The following is a 26,956-nucleotide window of genomic DNA, read 5'->3' as shown; positions in this document are numbered from 1 at the left end:
GTCTTTAAGAATAAGATTAATGGGGGCGCCTGAGTGGCTCAGTGGGTTAAAGCCTCTGCTTTCAGCTCAGGTCATGATCCCAGGGTCCTGGGATTGAGCCCCGAATCAGGCTCTCTGCTCAGTAGGGAGCCTGCTTCCCTTCCTCTCTCTCTGCCTGCTTCTGCCTATCTGTGATTTCTCTCTGTCAAAGAAATAAAATCTTAAAAAAAAAAAAAAGAATAAGATTAATGTACTTGAGGGGCGACTGGGTGGCTCAGTTGGTTAGGCCACTGCCTTTGGCTCGGGTCATGGTCCCTGAGTCCTGGGATCAAGTCCCGCATCGGGGTCTCTGCGCAGGAATTCTGCTTCTCTCTCTGACCCTCTCCCCTCTCATGATCTCTCTCATTCTCTCTCTCAAATAAAGAAGGAAAATCTTTTTTAAAAATAAATAAAATAAGTAAATAGAACTTCTAAACTTAAAAAGAAATAAAAAAGGTTCATGCACTTGATTTTTCCACTCTTGGTGTTTAGTCCTGGCAATGCCCATAATTAGCAGTGGTACCCTGGAAAGGCATATCAATTCTTAACTTCATTAGTGAAATGAAGATAATACTGGTTATTTCACAAGGATATTGTAATGATAAAATGAGAACACATATATAAAAGCTTGATATTAACTCCTAATAAAATAAAAATTTCTAAAATGACTTCTAGTTTTCCATTTTTGTACTGAAGGTAAATAATTATTAAGGAGGTTAGTTAAAGGGACTCCTTTTAAGAGACACATACTAGGGACACCTGGGTGGCTCAGTTGGTAAAGCAGCTGCCTTCAGCTCAGGTCATGATCCCAGCGTCCTGGGATCGAGTCCCACATCGGGCTCTTTGCTCGGCGGGGAGCCTGCTTCTCCCTCTGCCTCTGCCTGCCATTCTGTCTGCCTGTGCTCTCTCTCTCCCCCTCTCTCTCTCTGATAAATAAATAAAATTTGAAAAAAAAAAAAAAAGAGAGAGAGACACATACTAAAGTAGTTTAGCATGAAAAGATGTTAACAACTGAGATTTGCTTCCAACTAATCCGGTGGTAACTGTGGCTTAGTGTGGAGATTTGGGCCACATTTTGAGTATCTTAGAAGCCAAGTGATAGGTATCTAGGAGTTTGTTAAAGATCATTTGCTTTTTATTTTTAAAGATTTTATTTATTTATGTGACAGAGAGAGATCTCAAGAGAGCCTAAGCAGGGGAGCAGCAGCAGAGGGAGAGGCTGGCTCTCCGCTGAGCGAAAAACCCAAATGCAGGACTTGATCCTAGAACCATGGGATCATGACCTGAGCCGAAGGCAGAAGCTTAACCAACTGAGCCACCTAGGCACCCCAGCTTTTTATTGGAAATTTTCATATTATGAAAGCAAAAATTACAGGGGAAACCGGAGGGCAAACCACGTGCTTCCTGATTAAGGCTACTTCTGAAGCAAACCTTGATGTTAAAAAGAAATGGCAGCAATTTTGCCAAAATGCATGAGAGTCCAAGGATTTGAGAATTCGACTGTGTTTTCAAATAACCTTTCAATTTATTGTTAACTAAAGGAAACCCATTTTAATTCAATGTTGTAGGAAAAAATTATATCTATGCAATTTAAGATTTAATGGAATCGACACTTTAACCTGGAATCTTAAACACTTGAAGATTTTTCGCAAGAGAAATTTCAGGATATGTTAGTAATTATCAGTCTTTGAGTACATAATAATATATCAGTATTTCAAATGGCGATATGCTGGCTATTTCTGTGACAAAATCTGTCACTAATTAAAGGAAATTAAGCAGGAAGTACATAACGTGCTTCCTTCCTTACCTTGAAGGTGGGAATTCTCTAGGAACTCTTCATGAGAGTCTTTTGCTTCTCCAGGCTTTGTTGATCGATACTCACTCCTCAGAGAGATCTTCCACCATCTAAAGACTACCTGTGATTGAATAGAGATGGATAGGAATAAAACTGATTCCGAAACCCAATCCCAACAAGTACAGCTTGGTGTGGAATTTTGCAAATTCCCTGCAGTAGCCACTAAGGCTACGTGTCCAATGTCAGCTGTAACTTTGCCATCTGGTGTCACATCACATCAGAAGTGAGGTCTGCGCATCAGTCAACATTCTCCTTAGAGATTGGGGTCACAAATCAAAGTGCTGGAAGGAATCTTAAAAATCTATCATGTCAATCGATGTTAAAATCATGCAGACTAAAATGGCCATTTGTCTCTTGAGGGTCTCTGAGAGTAGGCGTTCTCTAACTTGGGGAGCCAGTTCCAAAGTAATTGCTCCACTCTCTGCCTCCCTTTCTGTCTGCAGGGCAGACACAATGAGTGGATACTTTCCTACAAGACCAGCACCACGGAAAGCACCATTATTATGCTTTGCCTGATGCATGTAAGGGTCATTACACAGGACTCTTCTTGGTAATGGACCTGCTCATGGCCCGTTGGACTTCTAGGAGCCTGTTGGTTTATCTGGAGCAAACCTCATTTCCATGGTTACGGACTGCATGTAAGTTCGATGTTGATTTCACTGCAGTGTCAACTCCTGGCCCCGATGAGGAGCCCCCTGAAGCCTATCCAATTTGTCTCACGTCCTTCAACCTACAATGGAACTGGGGAATTATTGAGATGACAAAGCTTCCACCAACTTGACAAACAAACCAGATTTTTTCCACACTTAGATGTGGGCTATGTGGGAACAGATGGGTAAGGGGACGGTGCAGAGAAACTGGTTGGCTTTCTCTCTCATTAACATCATTAACATTAACATCACCATGTAAGGTTATAGCGGGCTCTGCCCGAGGCAGAATTGTAGAGCAGGTGCAACTTGCTATGGGCCCTTCCCTTGTTTAGTTTCCTCTCTCCCATCCCCACCTACCTATCGCACTCTGGGGTCTACACAGGTCCTGGGTATGCCTTTTCGGGCCACTGCCCTGGTCCCTACAAGCTCTTTGCCCCATCCCTAGACCCTTCTTGGTGTGGTTCTAGAACCCCTCCTCCCCAGCCTTCAAACTGCCTGACCACCTCATTGCTCATCTCTTCTTTCTCCCCGCTTACAGGCCTGGGCTTCAGCCAGCTTTCCTCTCCTTGTAGAGCTGTCTTCCTGTGCCCTGTCGTCTCCTGAGGTCCTTCTCCCAACCTCCTCCCCTTCCCGGATATCCGAAAGGTAACCACCAAACTCTCAGGACTGTGGAGACTCTTTCTACCATCTTACCTGGCATTCTGCCCAACAGAAAGTATGACTTTTAATTAAAGGCTTACTATTCATATAGGTTTACATATAGAATATATAAGTTACAAACACCTAAAGTCTCACAAAACTTGCAGAAAATACCTTAACCTGACACTTTTGATATTCCTGAGCAGGAGCCTCACCAAAATGGTTCTCTTTAAAACATTTTTTTTTTAAGATTTTATTTATTTAGGGCGCCTGGGTGGCTCAGTGGGTTAAAGCCTCTGCCTGCAGCTCAGGTCATGATCTCAGGGTCCTGGGATCGAGTCCCGCATTGGGCTCTCTGCTCTGCAGAGAAGAGAGCCTGCTTCCTCCACCTCTCTCTCTCTGCCTGCCTCTCCTGCCTACTTGTGATCTCTGTCTGTCAAATAAATAAATAAAATCTTTAAAAAAAAAAAAAAGATTTTATTTATTTATTTGACACAGAGAGATCACAAGTAGGCAGAGAGGCAGGCAGAGAGAGAGAGGAGGAAACAGGCTCCCTGCTGAGCAGAGAGCCCGATGCGGGACTCGATCCCAGGACCCTGAGATCATGACCTGAGCCGAAGGCAGCGGCTCACCCCACTGAGCCACCCAGGCGCCCCAAAATGGTTCTCTTAAACATCTTTCCACCCCATCCCCACAGAGCTGAGGGTGTCTTGGTCCCTAGGACTGCTGTAACAAAAAACTAAGGGCTTAAATGACAGAATTTATTGCTTCACAGTTCTGGAAAGCTGTTGACAGGTTTGGCATCTCGGAAGCCTCTCTCCTGGGCTGGCAGACGACCACCTTCTTGCTGGGGCCTTATACGGCTTTTCTTCTGTCCGTGTGAATCCCTGGTGTCTGTCTCTTCTTATAAGGATACCGGTCATATTGGATCAGGGCCCCACCTTTATGATCTCATTTAACCTTAACGACCTGTTCAAAGGCCCTATCACCAAATCCCAACCGTGGGGATTAGGGTTTGGACATAGGAATTTTAGAAAGACACAATTTAGTCTCTAGCAGAATCATCCATTACAGTATCTTTTACTGTATCTCTGTGATACACAGGGACATCAGTAGAAAGAGCACAAATTCTGGAGAGAGACAGAACTTTGCTATTTAATCGCTCTAAACTTCAGTTTCCTTTTTTATTCCCTTTCTATTAGACATCATTGAAATTAACATTAAATATGATAAATATTTCTTTTCTATTGAGGAAAGATGCCAGGCAATCCGAATCTAATGCTGTCTCTATACCACATGATCTGGAACTTTTGAACTAATGGGGAGGTCAGAAATAATTTAGTCCATCTCCTGCAACTCATACAGAGGAGCAAAATGTTTCCAAGAGATTGTGTTAGAAGTGGTGCATTGTCTTTCTCTACGACCACATCACCGGAGGTATGTTACCGTGAAAGCAAGTCTTGGGTTGAATTCTGCCACAGGAAAGACACCACCAAGCAGGTACCACAAGAGTCCACACTACATTTCTGGAAGCTAAATGGAGTCCCCTCCTCACCGTGCACTTGGGCACACTGTGGGAGCCTTCACAGGGAATTATCTATCTGGGGCAAGTGTGCCCATATTTCAGTGACATAATCAGCTACCCTTCTGGCCAAATCAAGCAACTAAATCCCTGGGGAAGTGAGGATTCCAGAACAAATGGAGTTCTAGATGAGGCACTACTCCAGCAAAGTTGTTACCAAGCTTATTTCTTCCATTGTTTGAAAAAAGGCAGAGAGATGTACACAATTGTTAAAATATTTTAAATAAAGTGTTTTAAATTTTAAATATTTTAAAAATATTTTTTAAATATTTTTTTAAATTTTTAAATATTTTTACATTTTTAATATCTTTATTTAAAATTTTTATTTTAATATTATTATTTTAAAATCTTAATATTTTTAAAATTTTTAAAGATTTTAAATAACTTTAAAATCTTTAAAAATTTAAAATTTTTAAAAAATATTTTAAATAAAATAAAGTAAAAAATTTTTTAAACGGCAGGGAAACACTTCTATAATCTTACTTGTCTCCTATCTTGCACACTACTCATTTCATCAGTGAAAAATTATTCCCGATATTCATTAGACTAATTAATTAGCCCTTCTGTACTGATGTAGGAGGCAGTTCTTGAAATGCTTGCAATACTGTCCTCTACAGGGAGGATTCTCAGGGCACAGACTCAGATTAACTTGCACACAGGTTAACTTGCACACTACTGGCCCCCCTGTGGTATTTAAGGTAAATTACTGAGAATATAACACTTGCCAAAGGAAAGATGACTGGCTAGAACCAGAATCCAAGCCTCCTTACTTCCCACTCAGAAACACAGGGTTTGTTCTGAGGCACAAAGCTTTCTTCAAATATGACCTTTATGCTACGGGTCGGCAGATCAGTTCTACACAGCACAACACAGCAGTCAGAATCACTACTAAGCCTTGTTAAGACTCAGTTATGCTCCGTATACTATACTTATTAAAAGAGAAAATTAGATATTTTCTACCACTTATTGCCTCTCAGATTGGTAAAGTTGTGTTTTCGTTGTTTTTTTGTTTGTTTGTTTAAGTGATAAAGCCTAATATTGGTAAGGACAAGGAAAAATAAAAGCCCTTAATGATCATTGAGAAGGGCGTAAACTGATTTGGCAATACTCCTCAAAAACCTAATGTTCATTCCTACCCTTGGACTCAAACATTCTACTTGTTAAGAATTTATCCTCAGGGTGCCTGGGTGGCTCAGTGGGTTAAGCTTCTGCCTTCAGTTTGGGTCATGACCTCAGGGTCCTGGGATCAAGCCCCGCATTGGGCTCTCTGCTCCACGGGGAGCCTGCTTCCCCCTCTCTCTCTGCCTGCCTCTCTGCCTACTTGTGATCTCTCTCTCTGTCAAATAAATAAATAAAATCTTAAAAAAAAAAAAAAGAATTTATCCTCAGGAGTTTATCAGAAATGTGTATAACATGTTTAATGAAGGATAGTTGGGAGAAAGGCAGGCAGGGACAAAAGGCCCCTGCCCTAAGACGTTACCACCCTTAAAAGGATTTGACACCATCCCGAAGGAGCCCCACCCTTTCCCACATGATAGGTAGATGACAAAAACCTGATTGAATGACAGGCACATGGAGTTAATCAGATTAAGACAGCCCAAACCAAAAAAACCATAAAACCCCCTAGATCTTGGGGCAGCTGGTCAATTGGTTAAACATCTGCCTTCATCTGAGGTCATGATACCAGGGTCCTGGGATTGAGCCTTGCATGGAGCCTGGCATTGGACTCCCTGCTGAGTGGGGAGTTGGCTTCTCTCTCTCTCTCTCTCTCTCTCTCTGCAGCTCCCTCTGCTGGTGCATTCTCTCTCTCTCTCTCTCTCTCTCTCTCTCTCTGTAAAATAAATAAATAAAATCTTTAAAAAAAAACAAAAAACACCCAAGATCTAAACACCAAATCGGCAATCCTCATGTGTCCCCTCCCTCTTCAGGAGCTTTGTACTATGGCTCAATAAACTTTGCTTTGCTGCCCACCACTGTTTGTCTGTCTGGTCTACCTCATTCTTCTAAGCAGCATGACCCAGAACCATGGGCACTAAAGAAGAATTCCTGTAACATTTTGATATAAAAATGTTTGTCATAAGTTAATTATGACAATGAAAAATCAGAACTGACCTAAGGGTTTGATAGTTGGGACTTACTGAATAATTATGACACACCTGGAAGATGGAATACTGTGCAGCCAATAAAAGAATACGTGAAAAAATAACACAGAACAATGTTAATGATCATTCATGAAAAGGATCAAAATATATACCACTAATCCAAATGTTGAAAGAAAATATTCATATATGCAGAGGGAAGGAAAATCAGTGTAGCAGTAAATGCAACTGTTTCACATGGCAGATCCAGCTTGAAGAAAGCTGAGCTAAGAGGTATCCCCCAAATATTTGTAAAGTAGTTGCTAACAATTCTGGTATTAGCTCATCTTATGCCAAGTCATATATTCATATATAGCTATTGTTACGTATTTATCTCTATTTTGAAAATCTTAAAGTCTATAAATCCTGTTTTTTATTTTTATTTTTTTTAAAGATTTTATTTATTTATTTGACAGACAGAGATCACAAGTAGGCCAAGAGGCAGGCAGAGAGAGAGGAGGAAGCAGCCTCCCCGTGGAGCAGAGAGCCCGAAGCGGGTCATGATCTCAGGGTCCTGGGATCGAGCTCATCCCAGGACCCTGAGATCATGACCTGAACTAAAATCACAAGTCAGAGGTTCAACAGACTGAGCCACCCAGGCACCCCGAGCATCTTGTTCTTATTAAGTGTGAATGTTTTGTTAATGAACATTCCAGCAAGAAAAGCTGCAGAAAAGTTTGCACTGTTTTCACAGGACTGTTGAGATTTAGCTGGAAAACGGGCTTGACTGTGCTCCCCCCAGGTCTCCTGAATCTCCCAAAGGCCTGTGAGTCATAGGCAACTCTTTATGAATGAGGAAACTGACCCTAATGGCTTAGAAATCTTGTGTATACTCCTGCTGCCGAGGCATCTGCTGACCTTGCCGGTCTAGTTGTCGTGCATTGCTTCATACCTGCTCCAGGAAGGATGGGCAGCGAGCCTTTTTAGAAGGTACATGCCACTATTTGGTAGTTTAGTAGAAATCATGTGACCATTGGTGGAATTCTTAAAAATTTTTATTTATATTTACCGGCTTTTTAGACCTCTTATGTATTTCCAGTAAATCTTTGCAATAAACTTGGAAATTGAGTTTCCTTTTGAAAAAGAGGTCAAAGGTTTCTCACTAATCCCTTGGCACCTCTTCTTTACCATTTATGAAGGCAAGAGGATGAGGCATTTGTTGTTCATCTGGCGAAGGTCCCTAAATGTTAGGCCCTCTCCCCCACTGGGCACGCAACTCACTAGACAGCTCTTGAGGGGTCACTGGGAAAGAAATGGGCCCAGCTGGGCATCTCAGCATCTGACAATATTTGGACAATGCACATCTCGGTCCTCACTCCAGGCTGATATTGTGCTAATCCCACCACTCCCCTAACTGAAAAATCCTTCCACCGGGACAAAAACCAGAGAGAATCTGTGATTAGACAGGTCTGGGTTTAAACCCTGTTGTCTTTTACCCTAGGCAAAGGTCTTCATCTTTTCCGGCCTCAGTTTCATCTCCAAAATGGACATAATGACGATGTCCCCTCACTGACTCGTGGATGGATGACTTGAGATAAATCCAAAGAACCCAGCCGGATGCCAGAGACGGGGTACACCGCAAAGAAGGAGGTCCTTGCCTCTTTCTCCCTTCCCCTCTTGTTCACCTGCTGACTAGTCCCTCATACCTGTAATAGCCAACTCAGCCTCAAATACCAAGTATCTCTTTCCTCCTCAACTATCGAACAATATTTGGTTCTTGATCGAATTCTTCAAAGACATTTATTTCGGGACGCCTGGGTGGCTCAGTTGGTTGGATGACTGCCTTCGGCTCAGGTCATGATCCTGGGGTCCCGGGATCGAGTCCCGCATCGGGCTCCCAGCTCCATGGGGAGTCTGCTTCTCTCTCTGACCTTCTCCTCGTTCATGCTCTCTCTCACTGTCTCTCTCTCAAGTAAATAAATAAAATCTTAAAAAAAAAAAAAAAGACATTTATTTCGGCTTTTCACTCTGACCGGGTATTTGATTTATTAATCATCAATAATCATTAAGAATTGCATGTTCTTTGCTGTATTTCCTCAACAGTTTAATTTTCATCCATCCAGTTAAAAAACAAAGTTGCTCATGAAGGCTTGGAATGACTTGCTAGATACCACACACTCAATGGGGGATTCCAAATCTTTCTAAGCGTCTAAGAAATAGGTTTGTAAGTTAGCACGTGGCTGTTTCTGCTTTCTCTTGCAGACCACTGTTCTTTTACCAGATCAAATTTCTCCCTGCTTTGGAAATCATATATAATTAGGGGATTTCACACAGTGGAACTGAGATACTGTGTCATGGAGCGTTTGTGGAATCAGATCTTTTATGAGGGGAAGAAGGATTTCGTTTTTAACAGGCCAGCGAGAAATGGAGACGTGAGGACTGCAAGGTAAACCCCGCATGTAACTTTAGCTCTCGATATTACTCAAAAGCTCACAGAGCACTGGTTTTCCAAAAGGCAGAAAGATGTTATTTTTTAAAATGAATTATGAACATAATTTTATTTCACCTTATTTAAATCAGACAACAATTATGGAGGTTTCCATGCAAATTTATAACATCAAGTATGTGCTCCTCTCTGTTTCTGTGTTTGGTTCAATTTGTCTAACTACAGCAAAACTTAGATATTCAACTATCCAAAATTTCACTCTGGAATAGTAGTAACTTTTATACATTAGGAATAAAAGAAACATTATTATTAATATTAGTAGTAGTAGTAAGGGGAGGAAGGAGCAGAGGGTGGGGGAGAGGGAGAGAATCTTAAGCAGGGTCCATGCCCAGCGCAGAGCCCAACATGGAGCTCGATCTCACAACCCTGAGATCACAGCCTGAGGTGAAACCAAGAGTCTGGCACTTAACCGACTGAGTCACCCAGGCGCCCCAATATTATTAATGGATAAAATAAGTCTGAGGCTAAGATGAAAATGAAATAAAAAGAATTTTATAGTAAGAGCTGACTGCATTGAAATATTTCTTCAAGAATTCAGAAATGCAGTTGCCCTTGGAGAGTCCAGTTAGTAAATTTCAAACACAATGAATATGATTAGGAATTGATAGCAGACAATGTCGGTTGCCACCCATCTGCCTTTCCTAGTAGAGCCGGGTTTGTCCAGCAGTCTCTCTCTTCTGCATAGCTTATGCACAGAGTGCAGACCTCATCTCTGGCTCCAAGAGGCAGGACATGATGGCTCCAGTGATTCTTGGCAGTTTTTTCCCTTTGCCAGGGATTGGTATGGGCATGTGATAAAATTTTGGCCAATGAGACACCGGGAGAAGGCTCCAGAAGCTTTGGGAAGATTTTATCACTTACAAGGAGAAACAGGGCACCTTTTTGGGCACTGATCATTGTGCTTTGATGTGATTGCTGGAGTTGCTGTAGCCATTTTGTGACTAGGAGGGGAGCCAGGCTGAGATGACAGCTGTCCCCTAGAGGAGACAAAAGCAGTATATTGTGGAGAAGAGGAGTTTGAACACTCTCACTGTGCTGGGAACCTCTTTTTCTTTGGATGTGTTTCATGTGAAATAATACCATATTTCATCAGATCTAATACACTCTCCATTGTATGTCATGTCACAGCATTATTTTATGTCCGTTGTAGAAAGAAATAACACCGGCAAAAAAACTGACATACAATTTTTTTTTGAGATTTTATTTATTTATTTATTTGACAGCAGGAGAGAGCATAAGCATGGGGAATGGCAGAGGGAAAGGGAGAAGCACGTTCTCTGCTGAGTAGGAAGCCTGATGAGAGCTCGATCCCAAGATCCCGAGACCATGACCTGAATGGAAGGCAGATGCTTAACAGACTGAGCCACCCAAGATGCCCAGCATGTTTTTTTAATCACTTATTTTATATTTATTGAAAGGCTCTTTTATTCATCACTAGACATGTATTTTGTATTTTGTTATTTTTAGCATTTGTATTACTTCATTAATTTTATAAATTATATTGACACAATATATGTATTTTGTTAATTCTGATATAATACATTTATACTGTTCTTGCATGTATCTAAAAAAGGAAAATATAAGTGGAATAAATAGATGAATGTATTCCTGAAACTTCCCCAGATTCAGAGTCAGAGTCTTGTGGATCACACTGCGGACGAGTGCCTTCATTCTTTTATTCAGAATATTGTCTTCTGTGACATCAGTAACATGATGATAACCACAATAAAATAAAGCTCTTTTTTTTTTTTTTGAAGACTTTATTTATTTATTTGAGAGACAGAGAGTGAGACTGCATGCGAGAGAACACAAGTGAGGGATGCGGGGCTCGATCCCAGAACCCTGAGATGATGATCTGAGTGGAAGGGAGACACTTAGCCAACGGAGCTACCCAGGTGCCCCTGAAGTATTGAACTCTTTTTTTTTTTTTTTTAAAGATTTTATTTATTTATTTGACAGAGAGAGATCACAAATAGGCAGAGAGGCAGGCAGAGAGAGAGGAGGAAGCAGGCTCCCTGCTGAGCAGAGAGCCCGACGCGGGACTCAATCCCAGGACCCTGAGATCATGACCTGAGCTGAAGGCAGCGGCTTAACCCACTGAGCCACCCAGGCGCCCGAAGTATTGAACTCTTAAGCTGGCTTTGGGGCTATGGAGAGCTTGCCTCCTCTTGGCTTCTACTTTGGGAATGCTGTAAACATGTCTGATTCACCCCCACACTCTCATAGCTTCTGGATTTTCTTCTGAGCTACTGCTCTGATGCCTGGGCTTCTGAGTTGTTTTCAGTTTCTAGCTCTTATGAACAGTTTCATAAACATTTGTGTACTGGTTGTTGCCCTCTTTTACTCCTTTTAAGTTGTTAACCATCCTCTATTCATTAGCAATTCTTTAAAATAAACTGTGCCTGGTAAAAGAGCAATATGGTTTCTGTCTCTGTGGACCTTGCTGATTAGAATCTTCCATCACTCATTATGTAGGGCACTTGGTAAGAGCTTTTAATTTGGGGCTACTTCACGTCTAGGACATTTTTTTGTATAAATTTTTTCCGGATTTTTTTTTCCTAGCTACTGGACGTCCTGGTCAGATTCTTTTCTTTTTTCCCTATTTTCCCTCTTTTCTGTTTTTCTATAAGGGTTCCTCAATTTTATCTTCCAGCCCTTCTGTTGAGTTTTCCATTTTTCCTGTCCAGTTTTTTCTTTTCTAAAAGTTCTGGTAATTTTCTGAAATTTTTTTAATGGTGTGTTGTTCTTGTTTCATGGTTATCATACCTCATCTTACCCTGCCGAGGATGAATATTTTGTTCTGTGTGCATTGTCTTTATTATCTCCAAAATTATATTTTCTGGATTTTGGTGGTGGTGATGGTGGCCCTGATGATTCGTTTTGCCTTTCCAGCCTGAGAACTCTTAGCTGTCCATGCATATTCAGGAGTGGGGCGCTAGAGAGATGATTGGCAGTTGTAGCATTAAGCAGGGCTTGTTCAGAGGAGGACCTCATTATAGGGTGGTCTGATGGGGTTCTTTGGTTGGAGGATCCTCAGTATGAGTATCTTTTGATCTCCTCACCTGGCCTGGTCTGATTCTCCAGAGAAGAATTTTCCAGCTTTCTGCCCAGAGGGCAGAAGGCTGGCTGCCTACAGTATCCCGTGAGCCTCGGGAGAGTCAGAGTGAGTCTCTTAAATCAGGTTGTGGATTTTCCTTTCATCTCTTGCCATATTTAACACTGAGTCCCTCTGTCCCAGTGACCTGGGGCTTGAGGCCATGGTATCCCTCCTTACCACTCCAGAGACCAAATCTCCAATCTTCTGGAGGGTGAAGCAAACTGTTCATGGTTATAGAGGAGGGGAGAAGATGAGGAAGGTGGTTCTAACCACATCTCAAATAGAATTTTAATCATTCCTATTGTCTTCAGGTCCTTCTTTATCCTTGCTTTCAAAAGAACTCATTTTTACCCATTCTTGAGTGTCCCTGCTGAGATTCTGGGGCACAAATTTGATTGCTTCCTGACTTGCCCACCTCTGGCTTAGATTTCAACTTTCCTGGGGCTGTTGATCTACCATCATCTGCCTCCTAGTTTGCAAAATTGTTGCCTTTCCTATTCTCTTTGTCTTTGCAGGTTATGCTTAGAAAAAAACCCTGTAATTGTCATTTTAGTGATGTTGCCAGAGGGAAGGAAGATATATAAGTTTTTTTTTTTTTTAACATTGTATTTATTTGTCAGAGAGAGAGAGAGCACAAGCAGGTAGTGGCAGGCCCAGTGAGAAGCAGGCTCCCTCCTGAGCAAGGAGTCTAACGTGGGACTCAATTCCAGGACCCTGAGATCATGACCTGAGCAGAAGGTAGATACTTAGCCAACTAAGCCACCCAGGCATCCTTATATAATAGTTCTTTAACTAGAAGCTGTGCTTTGTGTATTCTTTTTTTTCTTTTTTTTAAAGATTTTATTTTTATTTGACAGATAGAGATCGCAAGTTGGCAGAGAGGCAGGCAGAGAGAGAGGAGGAAGCAGGGGCTCGATGTGGGCTCGATCCCAGAACCCTGGAATCATGACCCAAGCCAAAGGCAGAGGCTTTAACCCACTGAGCCACCCAGGGGCCCCATGCTTTGTGTATTCTTAAGATGTTTAAAATGCCACCATAAAGAATCTGAGATACTATATTTCTCAACTTAAATACACAGAATAATGTAAATAATTGAGTTGGTAGTCAATGTTTAAACTTGGAGTATCTGTTATATTTATAATGATTTTAAGATATTTAAAAGAATGTGATCTACATTTTTTAAAAAGATTTTATTTATTTATTTAGTTTACAAAGAGAGAGAGAGAGCACAAGCAGAGGGAGCAGCAGAGGGAGAGGGAGAAGCAGGCTCCCCGCTGAGCAGGTAGCCCCATGTGGGACTTGATCCCAAGACTCCGGGACCATGACCCGAGCCAAAGGCAGAGGCTTAACCATCTGAGCCACCCAGGTCCCCCCAGAATGTGATCTATATTTTTACATTCGTTCATTACAGCTTTGCACACACTTGGTTTGATTTTGTTAGATTTGTTATTTTGTCTCTTCAGATTTTAGAAATGCTTGAGAAAGTCAAATACATTAAATTTGTGGTATAGATTAAAGCGTTTAAGACGATTTAATTAAGTTTGTAGATAGTATTTACATTTAAGATAATATAATTTGTTAAATTTATAAGTTCCATAGCTTTAATTAATAATTTCTAAGATAATCTGATTAAGTTTGTAAGCAGTGCTTAAAAGTTTAAAGGATTATGATTTGTTAACTCTAGTAAATTCATTAACCATTCATCAAAGGATAACGAAACTAAGTGTTTTGCATTGTTATTCAAAATTACATGATTTACAATTGTATTTGACTGTTTAAAGAAAAACAGATTTGGGGTGCCTGGCTGGCTCAGTCAGTGGAGCGCTGGCTTGCAGGACTCTTGATCTCAGGATTCTGAGTTCAAGCCCCACCTTAGGTTTAAGGATTATAAATAAATACACTTTAAAGAAAAATAGGTTTTTAATTTTTAACTTTAATTGAATAGCAGTGATAAACACAAATAACTAATAAATCAAAATATTTGTATTAATTTACAAATTATAAGTAATTATAAAATAGTTCCCTAAATCCAATTAAAAAGATTGATTTAGGTGTTTGGGGACAACTTAGCCATTCGGGAAAAAAAATTTTTGATTTATGCCTAACACCAGGATAAACTCTAACAGATCAGAGATTTGCAAGTAAAAAATGAGACCATACAGGAGCTAAAAGGAAAAAATGGTGAATTCCTTTATTATCTTTCTATGTTTCAAAATCCAAAAGCCTAAAAGAGAGGATTGATAAATTCGACTACATAAACATAAAAAACTTGGAAACATGACAATGTTTAAAGCAATTTATTCATAACAGCTCTGGGTTGAAAACAACCAAAATATTCATCAACTGGTAAAGAGACAAAGACATCCATATGACAAAATATTACTCAGCAATCAAAGGAACCGCTGATACCTGCATCACAGAAAGGCGAACAGAAATCAGGTGAGTGGTACCCAAGGGATGAAGGGTGGGAGAGAGCAATGACCGCAAAGGGACACGAGGGAAACTTTGGGTCGACAGAAATGGTCTCTCTCTTTAGTACAGTGCTGATATTAGGGTGATTTTTACTATTTTGAAAGTGTATCTTGAGAATCCTGATTTTCTTAAAGTTTATTTATTTCTTTTTATAATCTCTACACCCAACGTGAGGCTCAAACTCTCAACCCCAAGATCAAGAGTAGGATGTTTTTCCAAGTGAGACAGACAGGTGCTCATAATAAGTCTGGTTTTTTAAAAAATATATCAGACAAAGTCAAAAGAAAAACAATTCTCTGAAAAGAACATCTGCAGTTAAGATCGCGACAATAGGCTAATCTCCCTAAAAAATTTGTAGAAACAGAAAAAAGGCCAACAAATTAATATTTTTAAAGGATTTTATTTATTTATTTATTTATTTATTTGACAGAGATTGAGAGAGAGAGAGACGACCAGAGCAGGAACACAAGCAGGGGGAGTGGAAGAGGGAAAACAGGCTTCCTGCTGGGCAAGGAGCCCGATGCAGGGCTAGATCCCAGGACCCCAGGATCATGACCTAAGCTGAAGGCAGATGCCCAATCATCTGAGCTACCCAGGTACTCCAAATTAATTTTAAAATGAGCCAAAGACATGAAAACAATGTTCACAGGACAAAACATTTACATGGCCCAAAAACATATGAAAAGATGCTCCATTTCAGTCATAATAATAGAAAAGCATATCAAAATCACCTTGAGATATCATTTCTCATCTATCCAGACTGGCAATATCCAACAGACTGAAAATTCCCGCTGTTAGCAAGAACATGGGGAAACAGGTACTCTCAATGTGGTACAAAAGCTATAGAGGGAAATCTAGCATAATCTAATAAAATTACAGAGAAGAAGAGATGGATGACTATTTATTTATTTACCTTAAAAGATTTATTTGACAGATAGAAAGCAAGCACAATCAGGGGGAGCAGTACAGGGAGAGGGAGAAGCAGGCTCCCTGCAGATTAGGGAGCCTGATGTAGGGCTGGATCCCAGCACCCTGGGATCACGACCTCAGCCGAAAGTAGACGCCTACTGAGCCACCCAGGCGCTCCAGGATAGTTTATTTAATAAATAATGTTGACATGGGGTACCTGGGTGGCTCAGTGGATTAAAGCCTCTGCCTTCGGCTCAGGGTTCTGGGATGGAGCTCTCTGCTCGGCAGGGAGCCTGCTTTCCCCTCTCTCTCTCTGCCTGCCTCTCTGCCTAGTTGTGATCTCTGTCTGTCAAATAAATAAATAAAAAGATTCTCTCTCCCTCTTTATCTGCCCCTCCAACCCCTCTGCCAGTGTGTACAAGCTCTCTTAAAAAAAAAAAAAAATGTTGACTTGATAAGCCATCCATCTAAAAGAAATAAATTTAAACCCCTACCTCCAACTACATTCAAAAATAAATCTAGATAAACGAATATAATAAATGCAAAAAGTAATAATGTAAAATGTATTACTTTAAGAATAATAAAAAATATCATCTTCATTTTAGAAAATGGTACAGGAACCAGGGATAGAATCACACTAAGCATGATTATGCATGCTTTTTTATTATTTATTATTGCAGTATAGATGACATATACTATTTTATTAGTTTCAGGTGCACGACATAGTGCAATTTTAAACATTAAGCAACACTTGCCAAATGTAGTTACCATCTGTCACCACACCATGTTATTACAATATTATTGACTGTGTAGCCTATGCTGTACTTTTTCATCTCTGTGATTCATTATTTTAATACTGGAAGTTTATACCTCTTAATCCTTCACCTATTTCACCCACCCCATCCCCACCTTCCTCCCCTCTGGCCACCACCCGTATGTTCTCTGAGTTCAAGAGTTTGTTTTTAATTATACATGCTTTTAATATCATCCTATTCTCTTGCTAAAACCTTGGGATCAGAATTCCAGATTTTGACTGATTAGAAGCTGCTATTTTAACTCAATAATTCACTACAGAGTTGTAGCTTTTAGTTTTGCTCCCGCAACTCGGTTTTGAGACCCAGAAGTGCAACTTTAAGCAGTATTCTTTTTTTTTTTTAAGATTTTATTTATTTACTTAACAGACAGAGATCACAAGTAGGCAGAGAGGCAGGCAGAGAGGGAGGAGGAAGCAGGCTCCCTGCTGAGCAGAGAGCCCAATGCAGGGCTCCATCCCAGGTGACCTGAGCTGAAGGCAGAGGCTTTAACCCACTGAGCCACCCAGGCACCCAAGCAGTATTCTTTAGAGAAAAAAATTCCACTACAATAGAGCAAATTGGACGTCCTACAGAATTTACAATGACTGTAATTGTCTCCTTATTGTGCTTAAAGACCTGGGTGTTTATACATCAGACACAATATCACATTATGAAGATCTTCTGCAAGCAAAACTTTCATGAGATTTTGCACAAAGGAGGATATGTAAGAAAACACACATACTAACAGTAGGACTCTTGGCAGAAGAGGGGCAGCTGGGTGGCTCTGTCAGTTAGGCGTCAGATCACGATTCCAGAGTCCCCTGCATCAGCCTCCCGGCTCACCAGAGAGTCTGCTTCTCCCTCATGCTCTGCCTACCTGAGTTCTCTCTTTATCAAATAAATAAGTGAAATCTGTTTTTTAAAAAGTATCATTGTGAAACAAAATGGGTAGGATGCTGGGCTGCCTCAGTCAGTTCAGCATCCAGCTCTTGTCCTCCATTCAGGTCATGATCTCAGAGTCGTGGGATTGAGCCCTGTGTCAGGGTCCACGCCGGGCATGGAGCCTGCTTAAGATTCTGTCTCCCTGGGCGCCTGGGTGGCTCAGTGGGTTAAGCCGCTGCCTTCGGCTCAGGTCATGATCTCAGGGTCCTGGGATCGAGTCCCACATCCAGCTCTCTGCTTAGCAGGGAGCCTGCTTCCTCCTCTCTCTCTCTGCCTGCCTCTCTACCTACTTGTGATCTCTCTCTGTCAAATAAATAAATAAAATCTTAAGCAAAAAAAAAAAAAAAATTCTGTCTCCCTTTCACTCTGCCCCTCCCCCCCAAAAAAAGAAAAAAATAATAAATTGTTAAAAAAAAAAAAAGAAGAAGAAGACAATGGTAAGATCTCCTTAAAATCCAGGAGAAAAGAAGTCATATAAGCAGTAAGAGGTTAAAACATATGTCACACTAAAGTAGGGGGGATGTCACTGACTGTTCCTACCATGTGAAGGCACAATGTCAGGGGGTGCAAGCAGTTGTTTTGGACCCAGAGGGACATTCCAGTGCTAGAATTTAGTATCAGGATGGCCTTGGGCCCGTCTTCTAATCTCCACTTGCTCACTCCTAACAGTCCCATCTTCTGGGAGGATTAAAATGAAATGATACATATAAATGTGCTTAGCAGAGCACCAGATAAGTTTTCATTTTCCTAGTCTACCAAATTATCACTGGGATTTGTTTATACAAGAGGTCAAAAATGGGGCGCCTGGGTGGCTCAGTGGATTAAAGCCTCTGCTCAGGTCATGATCCCAGGGTCCTGGGATTGAGCCCCGCATCAGGCTCTTTGCTCAGCGGGGAGCCTGCTTCCTCCTCTCTCCCTCTGCCTGCCTTTCTGCCTACTTGTGATCTCTATCTGTCAAATAAATAAATAAAATCTTTAAAAAAAAAAAAAAAAGAGGTCAAAAATACAGATGCAGTTCCCCAGGTTTAGAAGCACAGATCAGCTCTTGCACTCTGGTTAAGAATGTGATGAAAGCCACAGTTTGCTCAGGCTGGAGATGGTGGGCTCCTTGTCAAGGGTAGCGAGACAGTGTGAGTCAAGGATCCACCAGTCAGTTCTAACACACACACTGGCCCCAAAACACTAAGTGTGCCTGTCAGATGCATATGCAGAAAATCTCAAAAGAAATTCAGAGTACTCAGAACACCTGGGTGGCTCAGTCAGTGAAGGGTCTGCCTTTGGCTCAGTTCATGATCCTGGGGTCCTGCTCAGCAGGGAGCCTACTTCTCCCTGTGCCTCTGCTGCTCCCCCTGCTTGTGCTCTTTCTTTCTCTCTCTGACAAATAAATAAAATCTTAAAAAAAAAAAAAATCAAAGTACTCAATAAACAATAAGATCAAACCAAAACAAAAACAAAACCCCTCCAAACATAAATGCAATTGCTTCTTTAAATTACTATTATTTGGGGGGCGCCTGGGTGGCTCAGTGGGTTAAGCTTCTGCCTTCGGCTCAGGTCATGGTCCCAGGGTCCTGGGATCGAGCCCCACATCGGGCTCTCTGCTGAGCAGGGAGCCTGCTTTCCCCTCTCTCTCTCTCTCTGCCTGCCTCTTTGCCTACTTGTGATCTCTGTTAAATAAATAAATTTTAAAAAATTATTATTATTTTTGAATCAGTACTCTATTATCTTCTGGAACAACACCCAGAAAAAATAATATAATCTAGAATCCTTTCTCCCAAACCTTCCAGGTAAGAGCAGATTTGACCAAGCAGGAAGGAGGCCCAGGTGTCCACAGCTCCGCTTCACGGACCCCACCTCGGGACGTACGTGCCTCCAGCTGGCAACCTGCCTTCTTGATAAAATTACTATTTACAGCTTGAAAGTGTCTTTGCTTTTGCTTCCAGTTACAAAATAGTAGTCTGCTTGTACAAAATCTATTTTTTAAAAATTTCCCCCAGCTTTCTTGGGTGTCTAGTTAGAAGGAAGTCTGCTTGTACCTCCTTCCCTGGAGGGGAAGGAGGAAACGTAGACCCAAGTGGTGGAGAAAAGGAGTTTATCTCTTGAGGAGGCAAACATCTGCTATCAGAAGTATGGCCACCTTCTCTCTCTTTCTCTCTCAGCTTTCTCTCAATAGCCACTGCTAGTTCTCTCTCCTCTGGGGTGATTGACCCATTCTGTGTTACTGTTCCTCCAAACGCATCCCCAGGGGGAGGGCAACCCCTAAGGAAGGAGCTTTCAGGCTCTGCCCATGTAATGCTTCCCCCTTCCGGATCATTTCCTTTCTTCTTGTTTGTAGAATGAACACCTGCTACTGAATGCTTTGATCTCTTCCCTTACTTCTCAGTGCCTATCTGCTAGTCAAAACACAGCTACCTAAGACCCTTCATTTCTGGGAAATAAAGATAACCTAATTACCGAATGTATCAAAATTAGAGGTCCTCTGTCAAAACCTTCCTCACCTTCTGTTATGGACCGAACTGTGTTGCTCCAAAATTCCAGTGCTGAAGCCCTCACCTGGGGACAGGGCCTTTGAACAGGTAAAGGTTGAACAGGTAAATGAGGTCGTAAGGGTGGGTCCTAATCCCGTTCCTTAAGGAGGAGAGGAAGAAGCAGGGGGGATACACATTTTCAGAGGAAAGACCACATGAGGCTCCCATGAGAAGGTGGCCACCTGCAAGGCCAGGAGCGAGGCCTTACCAGGCACCAAACCTGCCAACACCTTGATCTTAGACTTCTAGCCTTCAAAACCATGAGAAAAAAAAAAAAAAAATTTATTTATATTTTAATATATATATATATATATTTTTTTTTTTTTTTTTTTTTAAGCCACCCAGTCTGTAGTATCTTGTTATGGCAGCCCTAGCAGATTCATACAGACCCCCAAATGATGACAAAATAATAACAGATGTTTTCAAGTGTTTGCCACGTGCCACGGGCCGTGTACTTCGGACTTTTCCCCATTTCAACTTTACAACAACCCTGGGAGCTTAGCATCATTGACATTTCACAGATGAAGAACTGGTTCTGACTCACTCGCTGTTCAGTGAATCTGAATCTGAGTCTACCTGACCCCAAAACATCTCCATCTACTCACCATGTCGCACTGGAATGGCAGAAGGCCTTAACTTCTCCATGTCCGTGATATGCAGGGAAACCGTAGTGGTGTTTACAAACTTAATGGTGTTAATCCTCAAACCCTGAAGATTTCTCGCTGGATGGGTTTTTCACTTACTTCTGGTAGGTGGTATGACTGATGGGCTAAGTCACAGCATCTCATGTACTCCCTCCCCATTCCACGAACACACAGGGCATCTTACTGTTCTATAAAAACTGACCAAGGGGCACCTGGATGGCTCAGTCGTTAAGGTTCTGCCTTCAGCTCAGGTCATGGTCCCAGAGTCCAGGGATCCAGCCCCACATCGGGCTCTCTGCTCAGTGGGAAGCCTGCTTCCTCCTCTCCCACTCCCCCTGCTTCTGTTCCCTCTCTCGCTGTGTCTCTCTCTGTCAAATAAATAAATAAAATCTTAAAAACAAAACAAAACCTAGCCCTATGCCCGTGAAGCTTGCATTCCATGGACGTGTGTGTGCACGAGATGGACAGTAAACAAAACAAGTAAATATATGTCCTGGTGTGTTAGAATGTGAGGTTACTGCTGTGAAGAGGGGCACCTGAGTTCAGTCAGTTAAGTGTTTGCCTTTCCCTCAGGTGGTCCTGGGATTGAGCCCAGCCTCAGCTCCCTGCTCAGCGGGAAGTCTGCTTCTCCCTTTCCCCCTTCTCTTGCTCTCCCTGTCTCGCTCTCCCTCTCATGTGTGCACTCTAATAAATAAGTAAAATCTTTAAAAAAAAAAAATACTGTGAATAAAAACAAACTAGGGAAGTCAGACAGGGAGTGCTGAGCCTGGCATGAGGGTTCCATATTAAACAGGGTGTTTGGAACAGGTGTCATTTGAGCCCTTCTGAAGCCAGATGGGAGAAGAGCCAGTAAACTGCTTTGCTTCTCACCCAGCATGCCCCATGTAACGCTTCCAAACATGCAGGTGATAAGCAAAATCCCTTTCTAGCAACTGACCCTAAAGCTGAGTTGCTCACTGGAGACAGACGGCCTCCGTAGCCTATCACGGAACCCCAGGATGACATCTAACAGGCTTTCCTGCTCAACTGCAGACAGTAGGGAGAATAAGAACAAAAAGGCAATTTTGGACGCTTTCTTCCAGTGCTTTGCTATTCACTCATTTGTTTTCACGCTGTATGCCAGCCCCTTGGAAGATCTTGTCTGGAACCTAATGCCTTGTCCACTTGGAAGATGCTAGCAAACGCAATGAGAAATTGGCCTGGGCAGGATCGGCAGCCTATCTCGCTGTCCAGTATCATTTCTCATCATCACCCCAGCGAGTTGTGTGTGCCGTGTCTGGGCTATACCACAGTGCATTTGCACACGCATGCCCAATGCCTAAAGTGTCCTCCTCTGCCATGTCCTCCTGAAAACTCATTCTTATAGACTTAGTTTGAGTCACTTTCTTTGGATCATGACAGTCCGTAAAAGGTCTTACTTGTCTGCTACTCAAATAACCTGCCGCATAAAGAAACGTTTTCTAGTCTCTCTGGAAAACAATTAGGCCTCCATATATGGTCAAAATTCCAACAGGATTTGAATCAAATCTTCAAAAGGTCTGTAGTGATGGTCACAAATCCATGTCCTGAGTCAATCGACTGATCAATCAAATAAATACTGTGTCCCTACTACTTGCAAAGCAGTGAGCCAGCCAACTGTTTGTGTATGGAGATAGGGTAGTGTAAAAAATGAATAAGTCTTGTTTAAGAAGAGCCTACATGTAGAGCCAGAACATGAATTCAAAGTGATATAAAACAATTATTTATCCTGGCTTGTAAAACGAATATACAGCTTTATTTCCTTAGAATTTATACTATTATACCAATATAGTAAATAGGACACTCACTTGCTTAACACGCATGTGTGAGAAATAACATCTTTTCTGTAAGTGAACATTATTTTATTTTTGTATAGGTAATAAATGCACATGGGTAAACAGGGAAAAGCATCTCTCTCCATCCAGACCCCACCGGAACGGGTTTCCTAAACCTACTCTCGGTCCCTTTGGTACCTCCTTCCTTTCTGCTGACGTTGAGTCCAAGTTCCTGGGGAGCAGTGAGACCTCTGTGCCACTAATGGCGAGCCAGCAACAGGTGAAATGCCCTCCATGCCATCTGTTCTTGGGTTATTCAGTGCAGGACACAGGTTAAGGGCTATAGAAGTGTCCTCCTGGTCCCCTTATGCCAACTTTTCCCGCCACTGCCCCCCACCTCCACCCCCAATGATGGTTCACAGAAGAAGGTGCTCTATGACCAAGGTGGCCAGAAGGCTGTCAAGAGGCCGGTAGGGCCAGCACCTTCTCAGGCTACCTGCTGGGGTGGGAAGGCACTTGAAACCTCTCAGCACTCTCCCCTATTCATCTGCCTTCCCTATTCCTCTCACTGGTGGGGAGGAGGAGGGCAAAGGTCTGCTCAGTTCCTAGAACTTCAGTCTACCTGGGGAGTCCACTGGGTTTTTGACCTTCACTCCCAAACCAGCGTGGAAGGAAATGGGCAAGGGCTCTTCTGGTGAGCCAGCAGCAACTAACTCCTCTTTCTCTCCTCTCTGAAGACCGCCCCCCTCCGCTTCTCTGCAATCTAGGAAGTTTTCTCCACTGGAGAATGGGGCGGGGGTGGGGGTGGGGGGGCGCAGCCGGGAGAACCACTTCCATTGTAACTGTGGTCTGTGCCAAAACCTTTAGGCGCCCCGCCCCACCCAGTTTGGGCTTTTGAAATTTAAAATCCCAGGGCCTCGCATCTCAAAGCCTGATCTTGGGGAAGTCCCCAAAGGCAATGCATGAAGCTGCTTTGAGGAAAGCAGGTCTTGAAGGGAAAACAAGATAAGAAGATTCAAGAAGTCCTCAGTCAAATTTAAGGTTTTGCGTGGCCTACAGTCTGGTGTGATAGTGTAACCTTCCAAATGTACAGTTTAAAATAAAATAATCCCTAAAAATATTTATATTAGTTAGAGTAATTAATATGATTTATAAAATGTTCTCTTGGGCAAAAAACACATTTCTTGAAAAAGTAGAAATGAAAAACACTTGACTGAAAGAGTTCTCTACCTACCCCAAAAGGAGTTCTTTCCCAAGTTCCATTAATGCCCACAGTGCAAAACTTGGCAAGTTTTCTTGTCCATATAGACGAGGTTCCATTTACCAGCCAGGTTTAACAGCTGGCCAAGCATCCCATGGTCCTTTCTGTTTAAGCTACACTGGAATCTGGCAAAAATCATTTGAACACATTTGACAAGTTACACAAGCCAGATTTTTCAGGTTCCAGTCCCTGACTTCTGACCTTGGACAGAACCCGCCTTCCCTCCTGTTAAAAAGAAACCACAAGTCCAAAATGGAGTCACTTAGGCCAGATCAAGTCACCAAACCAGAGCTTACTACTTAACCTAATTAGAGTTTTATTCTCCCCCACATTCGTGCTCTCAACCAGTCAGGCATTCTCTGGTCAGCACAGGCACAAATGAGGTAACCTTTCACCTGGGCCTTCTCCATCCTCCTCCCCAGTGAAGATGAGGTTGAAGGAGCATTTCAAGGTAATCACCAAATAAGACCACCCTCCCTCCCCCTAAGGGGAGGTGACCTTGCCAGTAATAATCCTTTCTTTTCTTTTGCTAATTGTCTTGCCACTTTTCTGCTTATAAAATCCTTCCATGCTGCTTGGGCCTCCTCTCCACTTGCTAGGTGGGATGGGGCCTGATGAATGAATTGATTAATAAAGTCTATGAGATCTTTAAAAATGACTCGGTTGAATTCTTGATATTTAACACTCCATACCTCCTTCCCCCTCTTCCCTCTCCTGCTGGCTCAGCTCTTGACTTTTTCTTTTTCTTTTTTTAAAAGATTTTATTTATTTATCTGACAGAAAGCATCAGTAGGCAGAGCAGAAAGCAGAGAGGGAGAAGAGAAAGCAGGCTCCCTGCTGAGTAGAGAGCCCAATGCGGGGCTTGATCCCAGGACCCTGAGATCAAGACCCTGAGCCGAAGGCAGAGGCTTAACCCACTGAGCCACCCAGGTGCCCCTCTTTGAGCCATGATTTTCATGCAAGGTCTTGGTCCCACAGCTCTCATCCACTGCCCTGGGGATAGTCCTCAAGCTACATGCTAAGATTCTTTCTTCCTGAGACAAAGTAATATACAATTTCCTCCAGATATCTCCTCTTCTTGGGAGGAGCCTTTTCCAAGTATAGTCTATGCATTGGGTCAAATTTCTCATCCTACCACTTTTCAGCTCAGTGTATAAGGCTCTGCACAACTTCAGGGACACGGTTTAAACCAGCGGTGATCTCAAGTGGTTTAATGGGGAAACATTCATTCATTCAACAAATACTTATCGAGCGCCAACAATATACCATGCACTATTCTGGGTGCTAGGGATACAGCAGCGTAGGGAAATGATGAAAAGTCCCTTCGTCCATGGAACATTCTAGCAAGGAGAGAGGGACCATATAGGCTTGCTTATTTCTTTATTGTCCCCATTTCAGTGATACACCAGTCACCAACTCATAAAACAGAAATCTAAAAGAGCCTGTAGTTCCTCACCTTCCATTCAACTGGTCAACAACTTTCAATTCAACTCCTAAATCTTTCTCTTAATCCACCCTCTCTCTGTATTCCTACTACTGGCTTTAGTTTGGGCATGACAGAAATATTTACATAAAAAAAGTGGCAACTGCCACAAATAAGGGTTCTCCCCATCCAGACTCAGTCTTAAAGCATCTCCTAGCACATTACTGATTAATCCCTTAAATGTCTTCCCCTTGGTCCGATACAGAGGATTTTCTTTTTAAAGATTTTTATTTATTTATTTGACAGAGATCACAAGTAGGCAGAGAGGCAGGCAGAGAGAGAGGAGGAAGCAGGCTCTCCGCTGAGCAGAGAGCCCAATTCGGGGCTCGATCCCAGGACCCTGAGATCATGACTGGAGCAGAAGGCAGAGCTTTAACCCACTGAGCCACACAGGCGCCCCTGTGGGTTTTCTGTTCTCCACCCCTCCTCCCCATGGCACTCTCCAAGAAGTCAGTCTTCACACATCTGCTGTTAGGACGCCTACTAGGCTTCTAAGACATCCCCATGATCGTGTCAATCCTCTGCGCAAAACCCGTGCAGAGATCCTCACTAGTTTCAAAGCCTTGGTGTTGCACATAAAACATTCTTGATCTGGCCCTTCTTATCTCTCCAACCTATATCTGATGTTACCTTTTGGTCTACCTACATACCAGCACTTTTTTTTTTAATTTGTTTTTTAAGGGCGCCTGGGTGGCTCAGTGGGTTAAGCCGCTGCCTTCGGCTCAGGTCATGATCTCAGGCTCCTGGGATCGAGTCCCGCATCGGGCTCTCTGCTCGGCAGGGAGCCTGCTTCCCTCTCTTTCTCTCTCTGCCTGCCTCTCCATCTACTTGTGATTTCTCTCTGTCAAATAAATAAATAAAATCTTTTTTTAAAAAAAAAATAAATAAATAAAATTTGTTTTTTAAGATTTCATTTATTTGTCAGAGAGAGAGCACAAGCAGGAGGAGGGGCAGGTAGAAGGAGAAGCAGGCTCCCTGCTGAGCCAGGAGCCCGAAACAGGACTCATCTGAGGTCTGAGGACCCTGAGATCATCACCTGAGACCAAGGCAGATGCTTAATCAACTGAGCCACCCAGGCGTCTCTAACTGCATACCAGCCCTGGTATTTGTCTCCTACTTTTCGGTGCTTTTCCATAGGCAAAAGCAAAAGTTCCGTCTGCCTGGGAGACATGGCTAATTCCCAGGCATCTCACAAGACTGTGAAGTCATGACATCTTGAGCTCCCTTTCCAAGCTCCAGGTGGTTAGATGCCTCTCAGTGTGCGCTCATAAGATCCTTTGCGTAAGTCCCTCAGACACATAAACCACTGCACTGAGACTGGTTTCCTTTTTATTGAGCTCTTAGTTAACCTGTGTAGGACTGTGACCCTCACTCTGATTCTGGACAAAAGGACTTTTTGTAGGTTCTTCCTTAGCTTTTTCCTTACCTTACTTGTAGATTACACAGTCTTCCTGGATGATCTAATCCATCCCTGACTTCCTTGGCTTTCTACCATCTGTGTGTTAATGATTCACCATTTATATCTCCAGCCCAGATCTCTTGGCTTAATAAGCATCTCTACCTGGATATGCTGCCTTAATATATTTAAAACAGAATTCGGGCGCCTGGGTGGCTCGGTGGGTAAGCCGCTGCCTTCGGCTCAGGTCATGATCTCAGGGTCCTGGGATCGAGTCCCACATCCAGCTCTCTGCTCAGCAGGAGCCTGCTT

The 26,956-nt window shown here is 42.5% G+C and overlaps 1 protein-coding gene across 1 annotated transcript in view; it reads right to left on the bottom strand.

Annotated features, from left to right (window-relative positions):
• The window catches only part of FBXO36 (F-box protein 36), a 52,428-nt gene extending 31,716 nt beyond the window's left edge, over positions 1–20,712 (bottom strand). The window contains exons 1-4 of the mRNA XM_059395479.1: positions 20,673–20,712; positions 20,038–20,167; positions 5,515–5,599; positions 1,826–1,934 (exon numbers count right to left, since the gene is read on the bottom strand). Coding sequence (XP_059251462.1) covers positions 1,826–1,934; positions 5,515–5,599; positions 20,038–20,167; positions 20,673–20,712 — 364 coding nt within the window. The remainder of the gene's footprint in view (positions 1–1,825; positions 1,935–5,514; positions 5,600–20,037; positions 20,168–20,672) is intronic.
• Between the last annotated feature and the right edge of the window lie 6,244 nt (positions 20,713–26,956).

Source organism: Mustela nigripes, chromosome 3, assembly GCF_022355385.1.
Source record: "Mustela nigripes isolate SB6536 chromosome 3, MUSNIG.SB6536, whole genome shotgun sequence".
NCBI classification, from domain to species: Eukaryota; Metazoa; Chordata; class Mammalia; order Carnivora; family Mustelidae; genus Mustela; species Mustela nigripes.
The sequence above is the reverse complement of the archived record's forward strand: the minus strand, read 5'-3'. Positions and strand labels throughout refer to the sequence as shown.